The 25366-nt window shown below is 44.1% G+C and overlaps 1 protein-coding gene across 1 annotated transcript in view; it reads left to right on the top strand.

Annotated features, from left to right (window-relative positions):
* C8B (complement C8 beta chain) overlaps positions 1-22978 on the top strand; it is a 41855-nt gene extending 18877 nt beyond the window's left edge. Inside the window, exons 7-12 of the mRNA XM_082414984.1 lie at positions 4110-4350; positions 6374-6502; positions 8800-8963; positions 17132-17285; positions 19496-19564; positions 21728-22978. Of these exons, the coding sequence (XP_082271110.1) occupies positions 4110-4350; positions 6374-6502; positions 8800-8963; positions 17132-17285; positions 19496-19564; positions 21728-21879 (909 nt within the window). The 3' untranslated portion in view covers positions 21880-22978. The remainder of the gene's footprint in view (positions 1-4109; positions 4351-6373; positions 6503-8799; positions 8964-17131; positions 17286-19495; positions 19565-21727) is intronic.
* The last annotated feature ends 2388 nt before the right edge of the window (positions 22979-25366 follow it).

Here is a 25366-nt window from a genome sequence, read left to right on the forward strand (position 1 = left end):
CATTTGAATTTTCATGCCCACAGATGTGTCTGTATTCCGTATTGCTACTAGTAATGGCTACCAATTATATTTGCTATCTTAAAAAGCTTTTCGCAAAAAATACCTTGGCCTTACATTAACTTACTTTTCAGAAAGGCCAGACAGGGGTGGCCTTCTATAATTATTTACTTTCTTTTTTTTTTTTTTTTTTTTTAGTATGGCATTGTTTTTGTTTTTGTTTCTTTTTTACTATTTTAATTTTATTGGAGTATAGTTGATTTACAATGTTACTTTTTCAGTTTTAATTTTTTTATTGAAGTATAATAGATTCACAGTGTGTTAATTTCTGCTGTACAGCAAAGTGATTCATTTATACATATGAAGACATTCTTTTTTTTTATATTCTTTTTCCATTATGGTTTATCATAGGTTATTGAATATAGTTCTCTGTGTACTCTCATTTTCTAATGAGCTTTTCCCTTGGTTTTCATTAAGCTGAAGAACATAGCTTTGCAAGACTAAATCATCTCTGGAAACTTTTGGACTCCCAGCAATTTGACTTCTGTTCCAAATATTCAGATGAAATTCCTCTCCAGATTGTCACCCAAGACCTCTTCTGGGGTCACCTCCAACTTCTTGGGGGTGTTGTTGTGGTCACATGCCTGTTTCTCCTGCTTGCTTTCTCCTCCTTATCAGTGAGTTTCCTTCCTGGGTTCTAATAGCCCCACCTGTTCTCTATTTAATTTGTGGTCCTCTTCCCTTCTTACTCTACAGCTGCCGCAGGTGACTCTTCTGTTTGCCCCCCTCCTCTACCAGGACAAGCATGAGCCTTCACCGCGGCTTCTCCCCTTTCTGTGAAGCTCAGACCTGCACCACCCACTTCTCTGGTTATCACTACTTAGATGCCTTGTGGACACGCCAAAGCAAGCTCTTCCTCCCAAGCTGTTTGTGTTAAATAGCATTCTTTTCCTTCTGCCTTTCCAGGCTAGGAATGTCAGAATCATATTTGGCTCTCGTTTCTCTTCATTCCCACATTTGTTGGCCACCAAATCCCTTAGGTTCACTCTCCAGTATTTCTTCGTTTTTTTTTAATTGAAGTATAGTTGATTTACAATGTTGCGTTAACTTCTGCTATACAGAAAAGTGGTTCAGGTATACATATATATATATACATTCTTTTCTGTGTTATTTTCCATTATGGTTTATCACAGGATATTGAGTATAGTTCCCTATGCTATACAGTAGGACCTTGTTGTTTATCCATTCTATGCATAATAGTTTGCATCTGCTAACCCCAAACTCGTACTCCATCCCTCCCCCTGTCCTGGCCTTGGCAACCACAAGTCTGTTCTCTATGTCTGTGAGTCTGTTTCTGTTTTATAGATAAGTTCATTTGTGTCATATTTTAAATTCTACATATAAGTGATGTCATATGGTATTTGTCTTTCTCTGTCTGACTTACTTCACTTAGTATGATAATCTCTAGTTGCCTCCGTGTTGCTGCAAATGGCGTTATTTCATTCTTTTCATGGCTGAGTAATATTCTATTGTATATATATACCACATCTTCTCTAACCATTCGTCTGTCGATGGACATTTAGGTTGTGTCCATGTCTTGGCCATCCAGTATTTCTTAATCAAACCCTGATTACATCTTCACTAGCCCAGGCCCTTTCATCTCTGGCTTTGGCCCTCCTAATGGGTCTCCTATCTTCCAACTTGCCCCTTCAAATTTATGTGCTTCCAGAAAAATGTTTTTATGATACTAATCTAATCGTATCAGCTGCTCCCTATTGCCCATAAGGTGAAGATCAAAGCCCATGACTTAGTGGAAGAGGAGCAATTGGAGTGTGAAGTAAGGTGACAGGCGGGTGGACTTGAAGAATCTTGGATTCCAGAGTGAACGAGGTGCATTTATTCTCTGGTCGCTGAGAGTTTGCAACATGAGCATGATGTGGTAGCAAACTAATCTGAGAGGAACATGGAGGAAATTAAAAGTCTACAGCGATTTATGTGAGAAAAAGGGAGTGGTGAGGGGCTCAGAAAGTTCTCTGCTGCCAAAATATCAACCAGCAGAAAATGAGTCGTAAACATGAACTAGACTGTAACTGTCTCTGCTTATTTTCCTTCATCTTCTCGGCTGTGAACAACTTGGGGACAGAGGCTGTTTCTTTCCTCTTTAGATCCAGGATGGCACTTGGTAGGTGCTCAAGACTAAAATATAGTGATGAAGGACAGGATGATTAAAAGGAACTTGCCTTGTTCGGAGAGAAGGAGAGGGGTACCATCCTTTGCTCCTTCTCTCTCTCCCTCCCTCCCTCCCACCTCCCTGATTCAAACAGCCAGTTATAGAATGGTTACATCGTGCTAGGCACTAAACTAGACACTTGGGACCTAGAGACAAATATAACATGATTCTTGCCTTCAAGCTCACAGTCTAGTAGGAGAGGTAAACACGTTTGCAGATAACTTAGTCCTGTTTTTGATATCAGTTGTAATATAGCATGGTCTACACTACAAAGGAAATATGAGCCGCATGCAGTGCAATCCCGGGAGATGGAGTGTGTGTCAGGGAAATTCAGGGATGGCATCATATAGGCAGCAACAGGTAAGCAGGACTTTAAAATATAAGTAGGTGTGTGTCAGGCAGAAAAGGGAGGGAAGAGCATTTCTGGCAGAAGAAACATGTGCAAAATTATATTATGAAAGAGATGTGGGGAAGAGTGAAACGTTAGACGGATGCTGAGGTACGGTGCGGGCAGTGGAGAATAGTCAGGTATGCGGGGTAGGGTGGGGAAAACTTCAAGGTTGTGGAAGATGAAACAAGGAGGCTACTCGGGGACAGATTGTGAAGTCCTTACATTCAGAGTAAGGGAGTTGATTTTATTCTGCAGGCAGTAGAGAGCCAATGCAGGGTTTTGTTTTAAGCCCAGAAGGGCATTGTAATAACAGAGTTTTAGGACATCAGCTCTGACTGGAGCATTGAGGGCAGCCAGAGGGAGAAAGGAAATCAATGGGGAAGCTTTTATCATAACCCAGACAGAGGAAGAAGGCTAAAATATTTAGAAAAGTCAAGAACAGAGCACCTAGTGACTGCTTAGGTTGGAAGGATGGGAAGAAGGGAGTCATGAGTCACTGGGGCAGGACTAGGATGGGGGAGAGCAGGGCAGGGAGGAGAGGCGGCATGGCTTATAGAGCTGACGGGTCAAGCTGGCGGAGAGTTTTAAGATGAGGGAAGAATGTGTATTTCCCACGCATTCACCTTTTCCTCAGCCTTCAATGCAGTGTAGGAACCTCTCGCTTTGGGTTACAGTAACATTCCTGGATGCTTGACCTTCATCTAACATTACCATGTTTCAGTCTTTCCCACACACCAGGGGTCACCAAACTTTTTCTGTAAAGGGCCAGAGAGTAAATATTTCAGGCTTTGCGAGGCCGTAGGGTCTCTGTGGCAACCGCTGAGCTCTGCCGTGATAGGGTGACAGCAGTGATAGACAATGCATAAACAAGTAGGCATGGCTGCACTGCAAAAAACTGGATTTACAAAACCAAGCACCGGATCCTGAGTGCAGGCTGAGCTTTGCTGACTGTTGCCATGTGCTACGGTGTCCAGCCTTCCTAAAGTACCACTTTTACTCTTTCTTGAGTGCCTTTTCTTCAGAGTTTAAAAAGCATCAGCTGGCCTCTCTCGCCTTCCAAGATGGCCCACACTCTGGCTGTGGAGTGTGTATCTCCCTGAATAAACCTTCTTTCTCTTTAAAAAAAAAAAAAAAGCATCAACCAAGAAGTTGCCTTTGCAGGTCCACAAACCCCGTCTCCCCTCAGTGGTCCACGGGCACCTGCCCACGGGCACCCTGCCTTGTCTGCTTCTGCTTCCCTTTCTCCTTGGTCCTTATTTGCTACTGTAAGGAAGTGAGCGAAGAACAAGCTCTTCCAAGCTGAAAAGTACATCAGAATATTTCTGAGAAATGAAGGCTTGTCAAAGAGGCCATCTTCCCTCAAGTCTCCTAAAGGAATCATGAGTGATGACCCCTGGCCAAGAGCATCGGATGGTATTTGGAAAGTTCATCTTCTTGTTCCAGATTCCTGACTTTAAAGGTCTGCTTTTCCCTTGTTGGTCTTTCATTTAGAAAAGTGCATTTCTGCATGCACGCTCTGACCTTGAAGTAGCACGTTACAAGCTGAAACCCAGAAACCTCATGCTGCATTACGAATTCCTTCAGAGAGTCAAGCGGCTGCCCCTGGAGTACAGCTACGGGGAGTACAGAGATCTCTTTCGCGATTTCGGGACCCACTACATCACAGAGGCCGTGCTCGGGGGCATTTATGAATACACACTTATCATGAACAAAGAGGCCATGGAGAGAGCAGGTACGCTGCCTAAGGACCATGGCTTTCCTGATGGGGCACGTGGAAGTGTGAGTTAACAGGGAGAGGCCTCTATTCCTTGTTGGGGGAGGGGTTATGAATTATGTTCCTAGTTTTCCTCATCCCTCCCTGGCTGTACTTTCACAGTTTCATTTACAGATTCCTCGTCGTTTTTTGAATTGGTTGATGTTGGTCCTCCTTTGCCAGCCCTCTCTCTGGACAGTCCTCATTTCTACATAACCCCCTCTAGACAACAGCCTCTAATCTCCTGGCTTTAAATGCCTTGAACATGCAGATTATTCCCAATGTATATGTCTATCCTGAATCTCTTCTGTGCACCCAAGAGCTCATGTGGAAATGTCTCTGAGATATCTTCATTTGAATGTCTAATGACCATCAGAAACTTAACATGCCCCCAAAGAGAACTTTTGCATATGTTTCTTTGCAGTCATCCGCATCTCAGAATGGTTCCACCATTCAGTCAGTGGCTCAAGGCAAAAACCTAGGCGTCAACCTTGATTATTTTTCTTTCTTTCCAATCTATTAGTAAGTCCCATCAGCTCTACCCCCAAAATTATCTTTTCTCTCTATCTTGACTGTTACCACCTTATGCTCACGCCAGGAACAGTGTTTCTCAAAATTTAATAGGAATGTGAATTATCTGCAAATCTTGTAGGAGGTAGATTCTCATTCAGTAAGTTTGAGTTGAGACCCAAGATTCTGCATTTCTAACCAGCTTTGAGGTGATATCAGTGCTGTTGGTCCCTAGACCACACTTTGAGCAGCAATGTTCCAGATTATTATCAGAGCCTCCAAACTAATACTCAACTCCCATTCCCTTTCTTCAGTCCATTCTCTGTACAGATATTATAGGTCTTCCCACTTGCAATCAACTTCAAGTCTAAGGTATGATTTCTTCCTCCCAATCCAGTGTTCTTTCCTCCAACATGGCATTTGTCAGGTTAACAGAGTGGCAGAGCCAGGGCTTGGTTACAGGTCCAGTGTACTTGCAAGAGGACACATGGTGTACAAGGTAAATTTAGATCAGTGTGGCCTCAGTCTTGCCAAGATCAAGGGTACTGTCCTCCATACCAGAGGTTTCAAAAGCACTTTTCATAGTTCCTCAGATTGCTTACTACAGAAAGGTTCTATGATCAACTTGGATAAACATATAATAGATCCCACTTTTAGAGTTTCACAGGTGTGCTGAAATCAAGTGACCACTTCACCTCTTTTGATACAACATTTGTCACACTGGCTTGACTGCAAAAGCCTGGTTTCTTGTTATTCTTACTGTTACAAGAAATATAAAGAGATATCATCATGGAATTCATGTTTCAAGGAACATGCTTTGGGGAAAACTGATCTACACCAACATTTCTAGACAATCTCAGGCACCAAAGCTGTTCTCCTCCTTTCCCTGACCTCACAGTGCTACAGAAAGGTGTTTACAAGTCATACCGAAGACTTCAGCAAGCCCAGGATAGGAAGATGCCTTGGGGAGAATTAGAAAGGAACAGATGGGCAATGGTCCAAAGATGGAGAAGAAATAAGGGAAATCAGCTCCTTTTCTTTGCCAGGCACTATACCCGACACTTTGTAAGCATTAACTCAACTAATCAATTAACAAATTCTTTCTACTATACCAAAGAGTAGAGTGGGAAGGGTCAGGGGAAGGGGGTCAGCATGCAGCAGCCTCTACTCACTGGATCAATCCCTAGAGATTTGATAAGGAGCCACATTTTTAGAAAGTGACTCTGAGCATGTCCTGTCTTTGGAGAGCAGCAAAAACCCTCAGAGTCTTTGAAGAGGCTGAAAGGGGAAGTCGATGCTGATCTCTAATGAGGTCTCTACCCTGGTGCCAGGAGCTACCTTGCATTTCTTGTCATCAGGCTGGCCACCCATTAATTTTCACCTGAGTCCCTGTGGGCCTCCAGGAAGGGTTAGGCCTCTGGAATCAATCACAGGAAAAGGCACAGGACAAATTACCTTCTAGGTCATGAGCCTCTTTTCTTGCTTCCTTCAGATTATTCTCTTAAGGATGTCCAGGCCTGTGCCAAAAATGATTTTAAAGTTGGAGTTGCCATAGAAGAGGTCTACGTCAAGCTGGGTGTGTCGGTTGGCAAGTGCAAGGGCATTCTCAATGAGATAAAAGGTGAGTAGCAAGGACATGTGACTTCTCTGCTTATCATCTTTCCCTCTCTAGAACCCCAGACCCAGTCGCTCTTTAAGCTAAAGACTGGGTGTTCCAAGGCATTTCAATTAAAATAATAATTCATTCAATAAAAATCTACCTAGCGCCTACTACGTGTTGGGTATACAGAAATGAATGAGATGGTCTTCCTATCCTCATGGTACTCACATGAAGTAGGCAAACAAAGAAGCAAGGACAAGGCAGTGATAAGCACCAAACCCGGTCTGGAACATCAGGACAGGCTTCCTAGGGCAGGGATCACTTGAATTGCAACTTGAGGTTGTTTTCAGGCAGGAGAAAAATCTAACACTGAAAATTTTCTCTGTGGACCAGGAGTTGACCTGGCTAGAGAAAAGATGCTCTAGGCTGGAGGGGTAGGAGCCAGGTGGAGGTGGTGGGGGAGACAGGTGAGGCAGCTAGTCCTTACCTGAAACAATGGGGGAGATGGAAACTAGAAGGACAGGCTAAGCCACAAATCATGTAGCAGAGTCCACATGGTGGGTTAGACCAGCAGGTGAGTGCTGAAGCCAGTGTGTAGAACCAGGTGTCTGGGAGCAGAGAATTTGGAGGCCACACAAGGGAGTTGGGAATCGACACAGCGAGTGGAGTAGGAAAGAGAGGCTGGTCAGCAGAGCTCCAATCCTGACCCCTTCTGCACCCAGAGCAGCTCTCCTTCACCTGCTCTACTTACTAAGCTTGTCCCTGTATACGTGATCATATGTGAAGAAAGAGTTCCACGGCCAAGGCAAAACAAAATGAAACAACAATGATATGAACTGCAGGTCTAGAACAGTTTCTTGTGACTGATACATGGTGGATACTGTTGTTTATTTTGGTTGGGCTGGGTTGGAGCACGCATCTTACATAGGGAGGCACGCAGAAAACATAGGTGCTCTTTAAAGAAAACTTGTAAAGTAACCCCCCCATCCAAGTTACTAGATAGAGCACTGCCCAGCACCCCAAGACCCTTGTCAATTACAACTCCTCCCTCCCTTTGGCGATAGCACCATCCTGACTTCCATATTAAACACCTCCTTCCTTTCATGTTAGTTTTACCACTTACATGTATTGCTAACCAATATGGCTTAGAGCTGCTTGTTTTTGAACTTTATGTGGATGGAATGTAATCTTTTCAGTTCTTTTTTTTTTTTTTCATTCAACACCATGTTTTTGTGTGTAACTATAGTTAGTTCATTTCCACTGCTGCATAGCATTTTATTGTATGAATATAACACTTTGTTCATCCTATTGTTAAATTGGGGTTATTTCCTGTGCCAAGCAATTATAATCAATGCTGCTGTGAACATTCTCACACAGTCATCTGGTGCACATGTGCTGGGGATTCTCCAGGGAATATACCCAGGAGTGAAATTGTTCGGTTGTAGAGTATGTACTTCTTCTAGACTAGGTAATGCCGAGTTCTTCTGAAATGGTTATATCAATTTACAGTCCAACCAGTAGTATACAAGACCCCTTTTTTATGATGCTCAGGTGCTGCAAGCTCAGAGTGGGATGGAATAGTCACTTGCCACCAGTTCCTTTGGCATTGGACACATGGAGAAATTAGAATAGGAATGACTCATTGATAGGATTGGGGGCTTTCTGGCAAACTCCATGAGAAGTCAAAATAATAATGGTAGACACTGTTTAGTGAGTATCTATTACATCCCATGCTCACCCTTTACAAATTTTCCCCCCTTTGTCATCTGAGACAAAGAAATGATTTCACTTAGAGCTTGCACAGGGTTATGTGGGTAAATTCCATCACCCTAGTGCCTAAGATTTCTTATCTGCAAAGTAAGGATTATATAGTTCCTATTTCATAGTGAAGATTAGTTGAGTTAATACATATACAACGTTAGATTAGTGAATGACACGTAAATGATTAATAATCTATCTCTCTACCTACCAATCTATTTACCTATGATCTATTAATCTATCCCTATGTATGTATGTATGTATGTATCTATCTATCAGCTATCTGTCTTCCATAGACTCATTTAGCAACTAGCACTTACAGATGCTAAAAATAAATGTCCCTTTCTTGTCCTGTCCCCAGCTTGTGTCATATATGATTGAACTGCCCTTTTGCCCCTTGCACTGTGACTCCCTTGCTGGCAGGGATGCATATTGTCCACCTACATCTCCTAGACAAGCTCCATAAATATTATGGTAACCAGGTTGTCAGTTAGGTTGCAGTAAATCCCAAGGTGTGAAAATGGATCCCCTGACATGCCAGGTCTCCATGTCCATTCCAGACAGAAACAAGAGAAACACCATGGTGGATGACTTGGTTGTCCTTGTGCGAGGAGGGGCAAGTGAGTACATCACTGCCCTGGCATACAAGGAGCTACCGACAGCAGAACTGATGCAGGAATGGGGAGAGGCGGTGCAGTACAACCCGGACATCATCAAAATTAAGGTACGTGCAACCGCCCTACCCATCCTTCTCTCTGTTCAGAAAACAGCTTCTGAAGGATTGCTCTGAGCCAGGGTATGGAATACAGAGCTCAATAAGACCCAAGCCCTAATCTTGAGGCACATACATTATATTGGAAAATATATCTGGAGTGAACCAATTGTAATACAATGCTCAACACCAGCTAGAGAACCCTGCCTCCCTCTCACTTGGGCCCCAAAGTTGCTAAAGGAAATTAACCATCAGCTTCTAATTCCAGCATTCTTAAATCAATATTGTTTCCATTTCATCTGGGAATCACTCATTCAGTTATTTGTTCATTTAAACATTCATTCACGCAACCAACAAATTGTAGCTAAGTTCCTGAGATGTGATAGGAACTAAGGCACTGTAGGAAAACAGAGGAGGGTACAAGGATGAAAAATACAGTCTGTGCTGAACAGTAAGATGCTTGCATGCATTATTATCTTACAGGACAGCATAATACATCATGGTAATCACTAACGTGTTTTGGGCACCTACTATGTTCATGATACTCTGCCAAGGACTTTAGGAATGTTATTTCATCTAATTCTCATGAGTCTGCAAATTAAGTATGCTTAATTTTGTGGCTGATAAAAATCAAGGTCACAGGTTGCATCCATCTGTGACTGCTCAAGAGTCTCTATTATGTCCAGACCTGAGAATTTGATGTCTTCCCTCCCCTCCTGTGGGTTTGGTAAATAGAAGATAATGATCCCAACCACCTGTCACTCAAACAACAGCAGTTTTGCAGCCTTAAACTAAAAAGACGTTTGCTAGAACAAGACTGTCATACAAATCAGCAGTGGTAGGTCGTTGCCTGTGGGGACTTTGGCATGGTGTCCATGTCACATCTTACACTGTCCTCTTCTTGCCATTGTCTGTAAAGTCATTGATGGTCCAACATCCACCCTCCCGGAGATTTACTCTTGCAGCCAAGGAGAGGAGTTAAGAGGCTGGAGCTCTGATGAGGGGCTCTGCAGTTACCAACCCTGGCAGTTTTCCAGTGTCTTTATTTATATGTCAAATGCTCAGTTTCTGCAGAGCAAGAAGGCTGCCATTCATTCCTTTCCTCTGCCACTTATTCAGTAGTGACACTTAGGGTACAGTTGCTGGCAAGCATCGAGAAGGATAAAGTCAGCCATAGCTTGCAGGCAGCTCCAGAGAAATCTGGGATTGGCTGATGGCACGGTGACATTGGTTGGTATCACAGATGGGCATGGGAGAGAACAGAGTTCATGAGAAAATAGGTCCCTGGTCTTTGCTTTTTACTTATATCTTACCTGAATCTTTTTTTAAACTTACAATTAATGGATTGCCCTGGTTATCTATCTAAATATGTTGGAAGTGCCAGCCTGGGCATTGGGAACGTCGAGTGTCCAGCAGCATGTGATATGATATGGGATGTGTGTTTTGTGTGTACGTGTGTGTGTGTATGTGTGTGTGTGAGAGAGAGAGAGAGAGAAGGAGGGAGGGAGGGAGGGAGGGAGGGAGAGGGAAAGAGAGAGAGCACACACATGTTAGCGTGCTAAGCATCTCAAACAGACCTGCCACCATTCTCAGAGATATAGCACTTTACTGAAGGCACAGAGAGGCTTCCCAGCATGTATGTGATGCCCTGGAAAGTATCATATCCACTCTCAGTGTAGTGTTGTGAAGTGCTGTGGAGGCTGAAAGGGGAAAGAGATTAGAGAATGAGAGATGTTTCCAGCGGTGGAGGAGGTGAATTTGTTGAAGGTTTTATGCACTTCTTCTGTACATCGCTAACCTGACTTGGAAACATCTATTGTGGGCATGGACTCTTTCTGGCAAGAGAAAACTGCATATGACTTCACATTATCTCAAAATAATTCTCGGCAGAGTGAGCTTACCAGGTAGTTGGAGCAGCAGTTGCTTTCCAGGAGGGCAGAGACCACTCGATAAGGAATTCCTAGACACAGAGTGTTGGCCAAGGCTTGTGTACATAAACGAGTCTTGAAGATCAAGATCTGAAAACACAGTTCCTATAGGAGCCGGGTAGGCAGAAAGGGAGACCACAGAAGAGCCCATTCACAGTGTTTAGTGGTGAACTTTGGTTACAGAGAGATGGCTCTTTGTTCAAAGAAGAGGAGGAGAAAGCAATGGACAGATATAAAGAGAACTTTGAACACAAAAGATTGAAATTACATTCAAGGTAAAGAAGACGAGGGACTTCCCTGGTGGCGCAGTGGTTAAGAATCCACCTGCCAATGCAGGGGACATGGGTTCGATCCCTGGTCCGGGAAGATCCCACATGCCGTGGAGCAACTAAGCCCGTGTGCCACAACTACTGAAGCCCGCGTGCCTAAAGCCCGTGCTCCACAACAAGAGAAGCCACCACAATGAGAAGCCCACGCAGCGCAACAAAGAGTAGCCCCTGCTCAACGCAACTAGAGAAAGCCTGCGCACAGCAACGAAGACCCAACACAACCAAAAATAAATAAATAAAATAAAATAAAAACTTTTTTTAAATTTTAAAAAGATAAAGACAAGCATACATCTAAAAATAGAAGTAAATTTTAGAATATATTTGCTTTGTGGTTATAATAAAATTAAGGAAAATAAGGAATTCATGAAATAAAAAATAGAAGCTGAGATGTGTAGACACTGATCAGATGAAAGGGGAAATGGCTGAATGTAGGAAGCCAAAAGCACAGTAGTAGAATCAAAAACTACGTTGGAAACTATAAAGAACAGAACTGACGCTGCAGAAAATTGAGTCAGTGATGTGGAAGGTGCTATAAAAATGTTTCTGTAATGCAGAAGCAAAAGACAGAGATTAAAACTGATATAAAAGAAATATGATGGACAGAGAGTACAGAAGTGGAAATCTAAAAACCAAAGACTTCTTCCTGAGAAAGATCCAGGATTAAATGTGAAGATGCATTAATCAAGCACATAATAAGGGAAACTTCCCTGAGCTGATAATGCAAAATGAACAGCTCATTGAAAAGGAAGTAAAAGTACTGAAGATAAAACAATACTGAGACACACTGTGGTGAAATTTTTGACTTTGAGGAACAAATAGATCCTACAAAAATAAAAGTCATACTGGTCTTAGAATTCTTCGCAGTGCTAGATGCCTAAAGATTATGGAGTGACAACCACAAGATCTTGAAGGAAAAAGCTTGTGGCCCAGTGAAATGGTCATTAAGGGATGAAAAAATCCCCAAGACATTCTGAGATGTTAAAGGAGTCACATAGAGGAATGCCAGATTTAGCACTCGAAAATGCAGGATGTCCAGTTAATTCTGAACTTCAGACAAATAAGGAATATTTTTTTAGGATAAGCATCTTTCACATATTTCATGGGATATATACTAAAATATTATTTGTTGTTTATCTGAAATTCCATTTTAACTGGGCATTCTGTATTTGACTGGCAACCCTAGTCGCAAAGCCTACCATCCGTGTACATTTCTATAGTGGTCGAGGTGCTAGGTTGTGGTCTGGGATTCAGGCTGATGGAGAAGCCATGGTAAGGAGCTTGGCATGGCTAAGCATAGAAGGGAAAATACAGTAGTGAGTGATTCATCTAGCGGTCAGGAGAGCCTAGGTTATGCAGCAGTGAAACACCCCCAAATCTCAACGACTTAGTTCAACAAAAGTTTGTTGCTCAATCACACATCATGTCCAAAGTATATCGGTGAGGGACCTTTTCTGAAAGTCTCTCAGGGATCCAGGTGATGGAGGCTTTTTCTTGTCCTGTGCTCCCAAGATCTCCAGAGCAGTGGTAAGGGAATGGGAAAAGTCACCACACTCTGCTCCCAAAGCTTCAACCTGGAAGGGGCCCGCCCTCTGCTCACCTTTCACTGCTCAGAAAAAGTCACATTGCAAACCTGCCCTTAAGGATGGTTCAGGGAAAAACAGCCCTGCCAAGTGCCCAGAAGGAAAAGAAGCTGATATATTTGGTAAACACTGATAATGACCATCACAGCTTACTAAAGCAACTTATTTAAAGATTCTCTAAAAGCAAATTACTCTGATTAAGAGAAGGTTTTGTGTTTTTCTTTAACTTTTTATTTTATATTGGAGTATAGTTGATTAACAATGTTATGTTAGTTTCAGGTGTACAGCAGAGTGATTCAGTTATAATGCAGATGCTTTGGTAGCATGACCTGGTAAGATAACGTCAGACTTAGACTGCCAGATCTCACTGGAAAAGATAAATTCTGAATTCTAAATAAGGAAACCCATAAATGTAATTAAATGGAAATAACACAACAACAAAATAATTTTGCCACACATGAAATCTTTCATGTGTAAGGAATGATACAATTTATAAGAAACATATCTTAAAGGAAATAGACAACTCTCAGAAGAACTGAGATGATGAATATGCAAAATTTTAACTTCTCTAGGAATAAAAATGAAAATTAAAGTAAAAATGCAGTATTCTTTTTTTTTTTTAATTTTTTAAAATTTATTTATTTATTTGGCTGCGTTTGGGTCTTTGTTGCTGCGCGCGGGCTTTCTCTAGTTGTGGCGAGCAGGGGCTACTCTTGGTTGCAGTGCGCTGGCTTCTCATTGCTGTGGCTTCTCTTGTTGCAGAGCACGGGCTCTAGGCACACGGGCTTCAGTAATTGTGGTACATGGGCTCAGTAGTTGTGGCTCGTGGGCTCTAGAGCACAGGCTCAATAGTTGTGGTGCACAGGCTTAGTTGCTCTGCAGCACGTGGGATCTTCCTGGACCAGGGCTCAATCCCGTGTCCCCTGCATTGGCAGGCGGATTCTTTTTTATTTCTTTTTAACATCTTTATTGGGGTATAATTGCTTTACAATGGTGTGTTAGTTTCTGCTTTGTAATAAAGTGAATCAGCTATACATATACATATATCCCCATGTCTCCTCCCTCTTGCGTCTCCCTCCCACCCTCCTTATCCCACCCCTCTAGGTGGTCACAAAGCACTGAGCTGATCTCCCTGTGCTATGTGGCTGCTTCCCACTAGCTATCTATTTTACATTTGGTAGTGTATATATGTCCATGACACTCTCCACTCTCGGCAGACAGATTCTTAACCACTGCGCCACCAGGGAAGTCCCCAGTATTCTTTTTTACCTGTCAAATTAATGATGATTAAAATCTGTAATACTCAATGTCCTTGGGAGCGATGAGATGGGAACTTTTATATGATGAAACGGGAATATAAATTAGTACAACCCTTTAGGAAAAGAATTTAACTGTATATATCCAACACATTAAAAATGTTTATAGCTTTTGATCCACTATCCCTAAATGGAAGAATCGACTAAAGAAATCATTTAAAAAGTTGGTAAAGATGTATCTATAAAGACATGCCTCATTTTATGTTACTGTAATCCTTATCCGAAGTTTCAGTTACTCATGGTCAACTGCGGTCTGAAAATATTAAATGGAAAACTCCAGAAAGAAACAACTTATGCTTTTAATTGCATGCCATTCTGAGTAGTGTGATGAAATCTCACACTGCCCTGCTCCATCCCCACCTGGGATCCCCACCGTCAACATCATCTGCTCCTGACATCCAACCATCATCACGATCCTGGTTCAGTGATCTAGCGCCACCCAAAGCAGATGACCCTTTTGATGATACATCAACAGTAGCCTAACACTATGTCACAAATCCTACGTCATTCACCTCACTTCATCTCATCACCTAAGCACTTTATGATCTCACGTCATCCCAAGTAGAAGGGTAAGTACAGTACAATCAGATATTTTGAGAGAGAGAAACAGAGAGACAGAGACAGAGAGAGAGCACATTCACATAACTTTTATTACAGTGTATTGTTATAATTGTTCTATTTTATTTTTAGTTATCGTTGTTAATCTCTTACTGTGCCTAATTTATAAATTAAACTTTATCATAGTATATGTGTATAGGAAAAAACATTGTATATGTTGAGTTTGGTACTATTCATGGTTTTGGGCATCCACTGGGGGTTTTGGAAAGTATCCCAGCTGATAAAGGAGGACAACCATATTTGTAGTAGCAAAGGGAAAAAGAAAAATGGGAACAACCTAAAGATTCAATAACAAGGGTAGAGTTGAATACACTGTAGTTCACCAATACAACAGGATACTCAGTAGCCATAAAAAATCATTTTATCAAGGATTATTGAATGGCATGGGAAAATGCCATTCAATAATATATGATGTTAAGTGAAAAAAGTGGAATGTAAAACTTCACTTTTCTTATGCCACCAATTTGGAGTAAATATCTGTCCATCTACCTATCCAAAAATATATACTGAAAGGACACAAACCACGATGGTAACAATTCAGATCTTCTGCCCTCCACTTACTCACTGTGACTGGCCAATCTCATTAACTTTTCTGTGCCTCAGCTTTGCCATCTGTAAAGTGGGGATACAGAAGTCTACCTGACTCATAAGATTGTTGTGAAGATTAAGTTAGATAACATATGTATTTAGTTCAGCACCTAATAAATGCTAGCTATGGCAATAATTATTTGTTATCGTTAAGAACAGCAGTCACCAGGGTCCATTATAGAGAACTGCATGGAGTTTCATAGACAGCACCCACCATCTCTGTGCAGCAATATGATCAATAAAATTTCCACAAGGTCAGGTGTGCTAAGGACCCAGTGATCAATGTGAGTAGTTGGGATTTTGTGTTTTTGGGAAAGATGGGGAAGAAAGGAGGAGGAAGGAAAGGAGAGGGAGGGAAGAAGAAGACAAAAGAGAGAAAGAAAAACAGGAAAAAAGAAACAGCAAACCAAAAAAAGGACAAATGAGCCATATTAAGTTAAAAATGGAGCTGTGGAGGGAACCCTGCGGAATTGCTGCTAAGTTCCAAGGCAAGCCATCATAGAGAACCCTGGGATAGAGGTTGGAAATGGGAATAATTGCCATTTCTATCACCAATCATCATGTGATGAAAAAAACACAGATTTGGGTTAGTTAGTAGGAAAAAACCCACAGATTTGGGGTTAGAATCCTGGCAACGTGCTTTTGAGTTCTTTGACTTTGTTCAAGTTACTTAACGCTCACCTGAAATGGGGCTAGTAACTGCTCCTGTGTGAGGATGAAGTGGGATCATATGTGTAAGTCACCAGCACACAGTATACGTGGACGGTTTATTCCGGTTCTGCCACTGACCTACTCTATTTCCTGGAGCAGATCTCGGTACTGGTAGAAAAATGTCTGGGGGTTAACGGCAGGTTAAAGGCAGCCTTTCAAGGTGCTCTGGCAGGGAGAGCAGGCTGTTGGAGGAGCTCATCGTGGGTGTACAACTATCCCCCATGTAGCCCCGCCCTCCCATGGGTGGCCAGCAGGCTGGACCCTTCTGCAGACAGCCTCTGGATCAATTCACTGACCACAAAACGGTCAGACAACGGGACCACCAAGGGACCTTGCTTTGCCCGCTGGAGTGAAGGTCAGCATCGGATGCATTAAGAAATGGAAGCAATTTTCTTCCCACTGGAGGCTTCTATTAGGCGTGATTGCCTGCATTTAGACAGACCCTAAACGCTCCAGGGCCAGATTAGGGCAGGATCACAAACAAAATCTGGAGAGGAACCTGGCCCTGGAGCTGAAACTCGAGCCAAGAGGCTCTGAACATGTTTAACTACCTTTTCGGACGTTGCCTCTGTTTTTCCAAGCCCACAGACACTACCACATCTATCTGTGGCTTCCAGCTCTCCAACACCGCTGTGCCCGCTGAGAACACCACTCACCCTGCTCGCGGCACCCTTGCCCCCATGCCAGCTGCTATGGCCCTAATGAGACCTCCCATCCCCCTTCCATTCTTCCACCCACTTTTATTAGCGGCTCTCACTAAGCTCTGGGCGGGACCCCGGAGACACAGCTGAGCAGTATACAGGTCTGATCTCCAGGAGCTTACAATCTAATTAGAGAAGAAGGAAAAAAGGACTTCAACACGAGACGCTGACCACAAAGGAGCGAAGAGGTAGAATTTGCCTCAGATGAGGTAGTATAGACAGTATTCTGAGCGTTTCATGGTGGATATTGGGTGGGGTGGGAATGAGAAAGGGTAGGGCATCGTCCAGTTCCATATGAATCCACTGTGGTCTGCATGCAGCAAACCTGCGCATTCCCGTAGAGCCTTGCTTCATGTTTCTATGTGATGAATGTTTTCTGTTGAAATGAGCGCCTTTGCCCCCTTCCCAGGCAGAGCCTCTGTACGAACTGGTGACAGCCACGGACTTCGCCTATTCCAGCACAGTGAGGCAGAACATGAAGCGGGCCCTGGAGGAGTTTCAGAAGGAAGTCAGCTCCTGCCAATGCGCTCCCTGCCAGGGGAACGGAGTCCCTGTCCTGAAAGGTACCATTTCCAGTGTCGCTTGTGGCAGACGTCATCTGGATGGGCTGGTTCTGGGGCCGGAACACATGATCACATCCACACACCCTCCAGAGGTGTGCTTCTAGGTCAGGGTTTCGTGTGTATATCCAGGGGAATTTCCAGGTCGTTCCCCAGTCCTCTGCCTCAGGCCCCAGGGACTGTCATAAAGCTCCCTTCTTTCTCTCAGAGGAAAAAATATGAGTCCCCCCCACCCCCCCGCCCCCGGCCATTTGGAGCCTCTTAAAGATGAGCTTCTCCACCTTGATTGGGCATTAGAACCACCGGAGATCTTTAGAACTACTGATGCTCAGGCCCCAAATGTGATCATTACGTGAGACTCTCTAGAGAAGAGACCCTCATCAGGATGGCTAAACCCCCTCCTCTCCGGGTAGTTCTAATCTGTGGCCGGGGTGTGACTCACCATGGAGCACCACCTCCCTGGAGCACAATGAATTAGAGTTGGACCAAGGAGGTGCCTGCGCTCAGGTACTACTTATGGCAAGGCGCCTGATGTCCTCTCAGGCTGCACCTGAGAATCACCCAGGGAGCTTTTCACAAACACGAAGCCCTGGGCCTCAGCCCAAAATAGTTAAAGCGAATCACTGGGATTGACCTCTGAAAAAAAAGCCTACCAGAGACTTCGTTGTAGAGTGAGGGCTGGGAAGCTGTTCTACAGCTGAATTCACTGACAGACAGGATCCATGATTTTGCCAAGTTTTTAGACTAGCAGGAGAGCTAGCCTTGACCCAAGGATTGCACTGAAATGCACCAGTGTTAGGACCAGTGTTAGTCTGACTATCTCCCAGGAAGTCAGAATGCAGGCATCTAGAACAGGCTGCTCTGGCTGTCAGGATACCTAGGTTCTAGCCACAAGGGACACATGGGTGACAGCAGCATTAACCTGAAGGCAGGAGCAGGCTGAGACTGTGTGGTCTGTAACAAGGAGTGGGGATGGACTCTGGGACTCTGTCCTGGTCAAAGAAGAGGCCCTCCCTGGGCTGAGCAGGGGAAACACCTTGTGCATATCCTGACCAATATATGGTGAGACGATTGGGGGATGGGGGGTGGTGGCACGGATGGCCCTCTAGAACTTGATTGCTAACTTGAGGGTCACATCCGGGGTCACTGCAGGGAGCAGGGCAAACGTGAGACAGGCTGGGACCTGGGATCTTCTGCTCCTGTTGTGTTGGGCTAAGGAAGAGTCTGGTCCAGCATGATGCCAAAACAGGGCATCAAGAGCAGCTGGGTACAGTATATCCCAGCCCAGGGAGCCAGCAGGACTCGAGGCAGAACTAACATGGTTGGAGCAAACTCAACAGAGGGGACACGAGAGAAGATCTGTTCTCAGGGAGAAAGATTCCACCTGCCCAGCTGAGATGGAGAGATGTGTGTCTAGCTTCTCAGATGGGATGGAAATGAGCAAAGCAGACGTAAGTGACAGCCTAAGAATGGGAAATTCTGCCTGAGGACCAGAACCTGTAAGTGAGGGTCAGTTCAGCAGGAAGTGGGATCCATTCACCGGCACCAGGTTTTGATCTAGGGGTGCTGAAATCCCCCTTGCCTTGTGTGTAACTTGGACCTAGAGACTGGGACCCACTGGAGGCTTTACTTTGGAGGTGAAGGAGAAAAGGAAGCCAGAGGCTGGAATGCCGACAGGGCCCAGCCTATAAAGGACAGTCCTGTAAAGAGAGTTCATGTAATTCAGGTGAGAGAAGCTCCAGGGTGACATGTGACAGATTAACATAAGGAATAACCTCCAAAATGTCAGAACTGGCCTAAGGTAGCATGAGACATCTAAGGGTAGTGAGTTCCCCATCACTAGAGATGTTCAAGCAGAGACTAGACAATTACTTGTGGTGAAATTGAGCATCAGTGACCATTGGCCTCAGGGACTTCAATAATGTAGCTTCTGACCCCCAAAACCAATGTCTAGGTCAAAGGTCAGCTAATGGGTAATTTTCCTCAACAACTCGACATCATTCCCTGTGGTGGAATAAACACGCTTTCATGAGCAAAGGACCCTCAAGAAAGGAGTGGGTATTCTTGGCACTGAACCTTCTTATTTCAAACCATTCAATTAAACATTTGCCCTATTTTAACCTAATGGAAAAGCTGTGATGTGGAGGAAGGGGTGAAGTCTAGGAGCTCTTACTTCATGTGGTATGATTCATACTGTCTCTGCATCTTCTCAGGATCACGCTGTGACTGCATCTGTCCTGCTGGATTCCAAGGCCCTGCCTGTGAGATCACCAATCGGAAAAGTAAGGAGTCTGTGAGAGTTGGTTGGGAAAGGGAAGTCTAGGGAAGTCCAGAGAATAATTCAAAAGAGCAAGAGCAAAGTCGGGGAGTGGGCTAGGGAGCTGGACACTATGAAACTTGAGATCCATCTTGACTCCTGATTTTATATTTTATTATTTTCACAACTGAGAGTGCTCCATGTTACAGGACTGCTAATGCATGGCCTCTTCGAGTCATCTCTTTGAAACATTCTGGAATGTTTATCTTTTTTTTTATTTAGTGAACTCCTATACAACCCTCAAAATCCCACACAAATGCCCCTTCTTCTGTAAAAATTATTCTAATCCAAGTAGAATTAGTTAATTTCTCCTGTGGGATCCCATAGGACTTCAAACATGTATCTATTACAGCTCTTAGCACATTCTGTTTTGGGTTGTGTGTGTCTACCTCCCCTGCATCTGTGAGTAGGGATCATGTCCCATTTACCTATGGGTCCTCAGGTTCCCACATAGTTGCTGCAGTTGAATTAATAACTGAACGACTGGACTACGATGAAGGTCTCTTCCAGTTCTCAGATTCTTTAGCCGGTTTATTTTCTAAGAATTCTTAGCACTGCCTCCCCCTGCCCCCGGCTCCTCCCCTTTCTTTTCCTTTCTGTGACTTTTTTGGTGATACTGTTAAAAAAGGAAATGGCACATCCAATAAAAACACCAAACATTTATTAAGCAGTCCACTATGTACCAGGCACCTTGCTGAGGGCTTGGACTCAGTGTGGGTTCAAATTCCATCTCCATCATTTAATAGCAAATTACTTGACCTCTTCGTGCCTCAATTTCCTCATCTGTAAAATGGAGATGATGATATTAACTACCTCATAGAGTTGTCTTAAGTCTCTCATGAGGCATATGAAGCACTTGGAAGGATGCCTAACCCATCGTAAGAGCAAAATAAACATCGGTTAGTTGGTTTTAGAGCAAAATAAATAGTGTTACTTTATATTTCACATATATTAAATCCTTTCATCCTCACAACAACCTCATGAAGTAGATACTGTCAATGCCCCCATTTTATAGAGGAAACTGAGGTTCAGTGGGTGGCTAGCTAACTTGCCCAGTGGTCACACAGTTAGTAGGTGTAGGGACCCAGGTTCAGGTCCAGTGAGTCTGACTCTGTAGCCTTTGCTCTTGGTGACTGCTCTGCTCCCCTCCCCAGCAAAGTGCTCGAGGGTGTCTCCACTCCCTCTCCTACTACAGCTAAACCAGGCCCCCCACAGTGACCTGCCCAGTAAGAGTGTAATGGCACAGCCACAGGATTTCCACTGGTTGGAGGAGACCTTGGAAACCTCCCACTCCAGCTATCTCATGTTATCAATGGGGAGGCCCAGAGATATTAAGTAATGTACCCAGAACTACACTGCAAGTTAGAGGCTCAGCCAGACGCGTGATCTATCATGGTGGATGTAATTGATTATTTGCCAGTCTCATCAACGACCAGAAATCCTCAAGGGAAAGGCAAATGTCAGGGAGGGTAGAGCCCAGTGTTATTACTTCATTTAAAACACACAACGGCCACATAGATAACAGAGCTCCCGCTTGATACACTGAGAAGAAGTAAACTATCCAGCATCCTATAGCTGGGAAGTGTCTAAGCTGGAAAGTATTCATTTATTCCACTAATATGGACTCAGGGACTCCTATGTGCCAGTTTAGGTGCTGGGGTTCAGTGATGAGCAAATCAGATTACAGTTCCTGTCATCATGGAGATTGCTCTTTAGAAAGACAGACCAACATCATTTGACTCGTCCCAGAAATACATTTAAAGTTTCAACTGTAACTGCTACAAAATGCTCTGAGAGCTTAAAATATGAAGTAGTGATGGGGAGTTAGGGATCAGGGAAGGTTTCCTCACAGAAATAACACTTAAGCTGAGCTCTGAAGGGTGAATAGGATTGACCAGATGAATAGAGGAGAGAAGAGTATTTGGGGCAAGGAGAACAGTGTGTGCAAAGGCCCTGTGGTAGAAGGGAGCATTGTGAGCCAATGGCCTGAAAGAAGGACAGTGGACTGGAGTGGGGAGATCAGAGATTCAGACTCCCAAAACCCTAGGGTTTATACACCTTACCTCTCCTATAGGGCACCAGAGTGTCATAAAGGCTAATTAATGTTCATTGACCTTCTTTCTTATAGATGTCCCCATTGATGGGAAGTGGAATTGCTGGTCAAACTGGTCTCCGTGTTCTGGAGGACATAAAACAAGACAAAGGCAGTGCAACAATCCACCTCCTCAAAATAGGGGCAGCCCCTGCTTGGGCCCTGCTTCCGAAACACTTAACTGTTAAGGAGGGGAAAGCATCTAGCAGGTGACGCTACTGTGGGCTGCACATGGCAAGGAATCAGGCCAGCTCACCCCCCATGCCTGCTCCCATCTGGAGCTGGCCCAAGGTGGAGGGCTGTGCCATTCAGAATGTTTAAAATAAAGATACTATTTGTAAAATGCACACTGATTTGAACAGATAGTAAGTTAAACAATAATTATAGTCTCCTGAAGGGCTTAGGCATCCTGGTAATCTTCACTTTGCTCATCTCTACAATTTTATTTCACTCACATTTACTACCAGCCAGGAACTGTGTTGGGAGCTGTCCGTGTGAAAGTCCCACAATCCACCACTGCCCTGCGCATAGTAGGTGCCCAATAATGAATCCATGAATAGATATTAAACTGTTCCTGTCTTGAGGAGCACACTGTCTCATTCAACGTCAGTTGGCAATTGGTGGTTCATATTTATTGAATGATTAGTGTGTGCCAGCCACAGTGCTCTCAGTGCATTCATTCATTCATTCCATCCTCACGACAGCCTTATAAGGTGGATGCCTTATCAGCCTATTAAATAGCAGGAGAATTGGCTTAGAAGAGTTAAGTGACTTGTCCAAAGTTATGCAGCTAAGGAGTGGGGGGGTCAGGGCTGCAAACCTGGGCACTCAAGCTCCAGGGTTTTAAACCCTTTTCTTTTAAATTTTTATTTGTTTGTTTGTTTATTTATGGCTGCGTTGGGTCTTCATTGCTATGCACAGGCTTTCTCTAGTTGCTGCGAACGGGGGCTACTCTTTGTCGCGTTGCGCGGGCTTCTTCTTGCGGTGGCTTCTCGTGTTGCGGAGCACGGGCTCTAGGCACGCGGTATCAGTAGTTGTGGCTCGCGGGCTCTAGAGCGCAGGCTCAGTAGCTGTGGTGCACTGGCTTAGTTGCTCCATGGCATGTGGGATCTTCCCGGAGCAGGGATCAAACCCTGTGTCCCCTGCATTGGCAGGCGGATTCTTAACCACTGAGCCACCAGGGAAGTCCCCAGGGTTTTAAACTCTTAACTGTGATGCTCCCTTCCTCTCAAAATTGGACTTTGGATCAACAAAGAACTTTTTATGAAATAAAATGTAGAAGGTGGTGTGTGTGTGTGTGTATGTGTGTGTGATTGACAAATCCCCACCCACTGCGTCACAAAGAGAGTGGATCTGGGCTCCTCAGCTTCTTTGGATGCTGAGCACAGGAAGCAAGTGGTTGTTCTGGTGCAGAGCTGAATTGCTGTGACATGAGTGGGTGCCCAGAGGAGATGCTGAGCTGGAGACTAGAGCCACGGAAATTGATCACTGAATGAGAGTTTAAAAAGAAAGAAAGAAAAAGAGGAGGGGTTGTGGTGGCTGGAAGAGGAAACATATCAGGAGATGATCAAGCTGATGGCTGTGGGTCAGTGGGCAAAGCAAACCTTCCCTACCTCTGTACGTTGTGCTCCGCTCACTCATGCTTTTGTGCAAATCCCATTTGGGGAGGGAGGTACTGAAAGATGAGAAAAAGAGGGCAGTTGATCTTTACATTACTAAAATCCAAATTTTTTTTTTTTTTTAAATCAAAGACTGCCTAATCTTGTTAACTGTGAAACTCATAGGGTTTTTTAAAAAAATTTATTTATTTATTTATTTATTTATTTATGGCTGTGTTGGGTCTTCGTTTCTGTGCGAGGGCTTTCTCTAGTTGCGGCAAGCGGGGGCCACTCTTCATCGCGGTGCACAGGCCTCTCACTGTCGCGGCCTCTCTTGTTGCGGGGCACAGGCTCCAGACGCGCAGGCTCAGTAGCTGTGGCTCACGGGCCCAGTTGCTCCGTGGCATGTGGGATCTTCCCAGACCAGGGCTCAAACCCGTGTCCCCTGCATTGGCAGGCAGAGTCTCAACCACTGCGCCACCAGGGAAGCCCCCCAAAATATTTTTATTTTTTAGATTGAGTCAAGTGATCTTTTAAGCTTTGTTGCTCTCATTCATTCCTTCTCATTAAAACATCCCTGAATATTTTCTTTGCTCTTGGGCACTTCCTGTTGGATTGCATAACTTCATGTGAATTTGTTGAAATCAGATTGGTGGGGAAAAAAAAAAAACCGTTGGTTGAAGGTGAATTGATTCATCCTGTGCATTTTCACCCGCTTTGTTTACCGCCACATCATCTGCTGTAAGTTTGCCGCTGGGCTGGGTGCTGGGACCCAAGACCATAACACATCCATGACACCAAAGCACAGGTCACCAACACCCACCAATCTGGCCGCCCAGCTCTCTGGAATTGAGTCAAGAGAACAACCATGGAAGGAGCTGATTCTTTACTGCTTAGGGGTTGCTGCAGCCAGCGTGGCGATTCTGTCTGCCTTCCTGCACCCCCGTGTCCCCTGCAATTGAGCAGACGGGTCCGGGCCCTTGTTTGGATTAATATTATTGCTTTGCCGTCTGCTGTTATTTCAACAGGCTAATCCAATAATGTTTTATCTCTTTCATTATACCAAGGCCGTATAATTTTCTTACGTTATAATCTGTCTTCTTTTAAGATTCCCCAGAGATGGGGAAGAGAGGTTCTGTCTTGGGTTGATGGGAGGCTCCCGTGAAGCCGACACGAGCATGTCGAAGCCAGCGCCGCCAAATTAAATTCTGAATCTCAATCACAGCCACCGCTTCTAATGGGAAATTTGAGTTGATTATGGAGATGACAATGCAGGTTCACGTTTATTGCATTTAGCAGAAATTGTTTATCCTATTAAATATGGTCTTGAAGGAGAGACAATTGAATTGCTGAGCACCGGTGAATATCGGGGTGACGTCCAGGCATAGCTAAACTGTGTAATAATTATATTCTTATTTGTGGGCTGAACTTCCCCTCGTGGCTCTTTTTGAAAACAAATGCATTTAGGAGGAGGCTGAAACACAATGTAAGAATTAAACAAAATAAATGCAAACTGTGCTTTTGGGAAACCTTGGCAACTGTAGCTTGCACCGGTGTCCCCGTGAAGGAGCTGCGGCATCCTTGGGGCACGGGCCAGGCAGTGTCGTTTGGCAGTGGTCCTGGAAGCTTGAACACAGCTCAGGATACCTGGGTGTGGGAGGGTTTTGTGTCTGAGAGCACGAATCTCTGAAATTCTGGGAGCTCTGCCGTTTGCTTGATGTCTGGGCCGGGAGTTCTGTGTCTACCACTCCCTTCCTGTGTGACCTTGGGATAATAATATAACTTCTGTGGGAATAATAAGTATTATAATTATTTTCACAATAGTAATAATAATCATAGCTGCCAATTATAGAGTGCTTCTCAGTTTATGAAATCTTTTAACCTGCATTATCTCATTTAATCTTTATTTGAATTTGATGGGGTAGATATTAATACAGTCAGCAGGTGACATGTAGGGAAAGCTTCAAAGGGAAACTTCGTCCTTGCCACGGACGGGCTGACTCTGGAAATCAAGGTGGGACGCTGAGGCTGGGAGAAGAGCATCTGCTGGCAGAGAATCTAGAGGAAAATGCCGTCT

The sequence above is a fragment of the Balaenoptera physalus genome (genome assembly GCF_965194825.1).
Source record: "Balaenoptera physalus genome assembly, chromosome: 1".
NCBI classification, from domain to species: Eukaryota; Metazoa; Chordata; class Mammalia; order Artiodactyla; family Balaenopteridae; genus Balaenoptera; species Balaenoptera physalus.